The sequence below is a fragment of the Bison bison genome, unplaced genomic scaffold (genome assembly GCF_000754665.1).
Source record: "Bison bison bison isolate TAMUID 2011002044 unplaced genomic scaffold, Bison_UMD1.0 scf7180017849694, whole genome shotgun sequence".
NCBI lineage: Eukaryota > Metazoa > Chordata > Mammalia > Artiodactyla > Bovidae > Bison > Bison bison.
Genome location: NW_011480267.1, coordinates 4,174 through 5,447, shown reverse-complemented (window position 1 = coordinate 5,447; position 1,274 = coordinate 4,174). Strand labels below are relative to the sequence as shown.

At 67.5% G+C, this 1,274-nt stretch overlaps 1 protein-coding gene across 1 annotated transcript in view; it reads right to left on the bottom strand.

The window, feature by feature from the left end:
* Positions 1–1,220, bottom strand: part of LOC104994178 (MICAL-like protein 2) — a 2,091-nt gene extending 871 nt beyond the window's left edge. The window contains exon 1 of the mRNA XM_010847667.1: positions 239–1,220. Within this exon, the coding sequence (XP_010845969.1) occupies positions 239–1,032 (794 nt within the window). The 5' untranslated portion in view covers positions 1,033–1,220. The remainder of the gene's footprint in view (positions 1–238) is intronic.
* Positions 1,221–1,274: the final 54 nt, after the last annotated feature.

Sequence of the window (1,274 nt, the reverse complement as noted above, 5' to 3'; positions counted from 1 at the left end):
CACGTAGACTGAGCATGGCCTGGCCCCCCGCACACATGCAGCCGGCTCTACAGGGCCAGCTGTGGCCCCCGCCTACAGCCTCCAGGCCCTCCTCAGTCCCCACACCCCCCGGTCAGGAAACAGGCTGGGGATGGGCAGCCCCGGTGCCACACGCCAGGCAGGGCCGAAGCCCCGAGCACCTCCCCGGCCTCCCCGGCTGCCCCAACCCCGCTGGGCCCCAGGCCCCTCCTGCACCCACCTGCCGGGCGCCCCGAGCTCCGGGAGGGTTTTGCGGAGGAAGCTCAGTGCCTGCTCCTTGCGGCCGTCCCTGGAAGGCACATCTGCAGCAGCCGGGCCAGGGCCGGGCGCAGCTCCGGGGGTCTGGAAGAACCGCTCCCGAGCCTGCTGGGTCTTAGAGGATGATGGGGTCCAGGCTGCGGTGCTTGCTGGCACTGGAGACGCCGGCCTGGAACTGAGCTTGGTCTGGGGGGCTGAGACTCGGGGTGTGGCCCAGCCTTGCGGTGTGGCCGGGCAAGGATCCGGGGCACTCGGGGTCCCGGTGGGCCGGGGTCTGCCTGCTGGCGACGGCCATACCGTCAGGGAGCTGCTGGTTACATGAGTTCCGGCTTCACCCCCTACAGGGCCCACCATGAGCCTGGGCGCAGCTGGGCTCCCCGCGGGGACTCGGGATGAAGCGGGGGCTGGCGGGTCGGTTGCAGCTGGAGCAGAACCTCTGGCAGACGTACTGCCCGCTACGGCGTCCCAGCCAGGCAGCCTGGCCTTTGGCCCCACGTCTCTCTGTCCACTTGCCTCCCGCGTCTTCCTCAGGCCTCCAGGGGTCTCCGAGTCCATGGACATGGCTCCATGCCGCCTGGAGGCCAGGCTGGGCAACGTGGGGCTGGCAGAGGTGGTTTCGGGGTGATGGCTGGAGCAGATGAAGACGCCGGGCTCTCCTGTGGCCCTGTAGGCCCCCGAGTGCAGAGTGCTGGAGCACTGCTTACACCTGCGGGGGTTGGGGGCGGGGAAGGCTCCATCAGCCACACGCGTGTTCATTCCTTCCTCCCAGGGCACACACGTGTGCGTCCCATGTCCCCTCGTGTGGCTGGTGAGTCACTCAAACACCCCATCTCCCGATCATTTTGAGGTAGTCTCGCCCAAGGCCCTCCTTAGGGGTGCGGACGCCCCGGGAAGTGCCCACACCCATCAGCACGCACACAGACGCACACGTGCACACGTGTGTGCACACACCCACGCCCACCTGAAAAGTAAATGAAAGATTATAAAGAGATCTTATT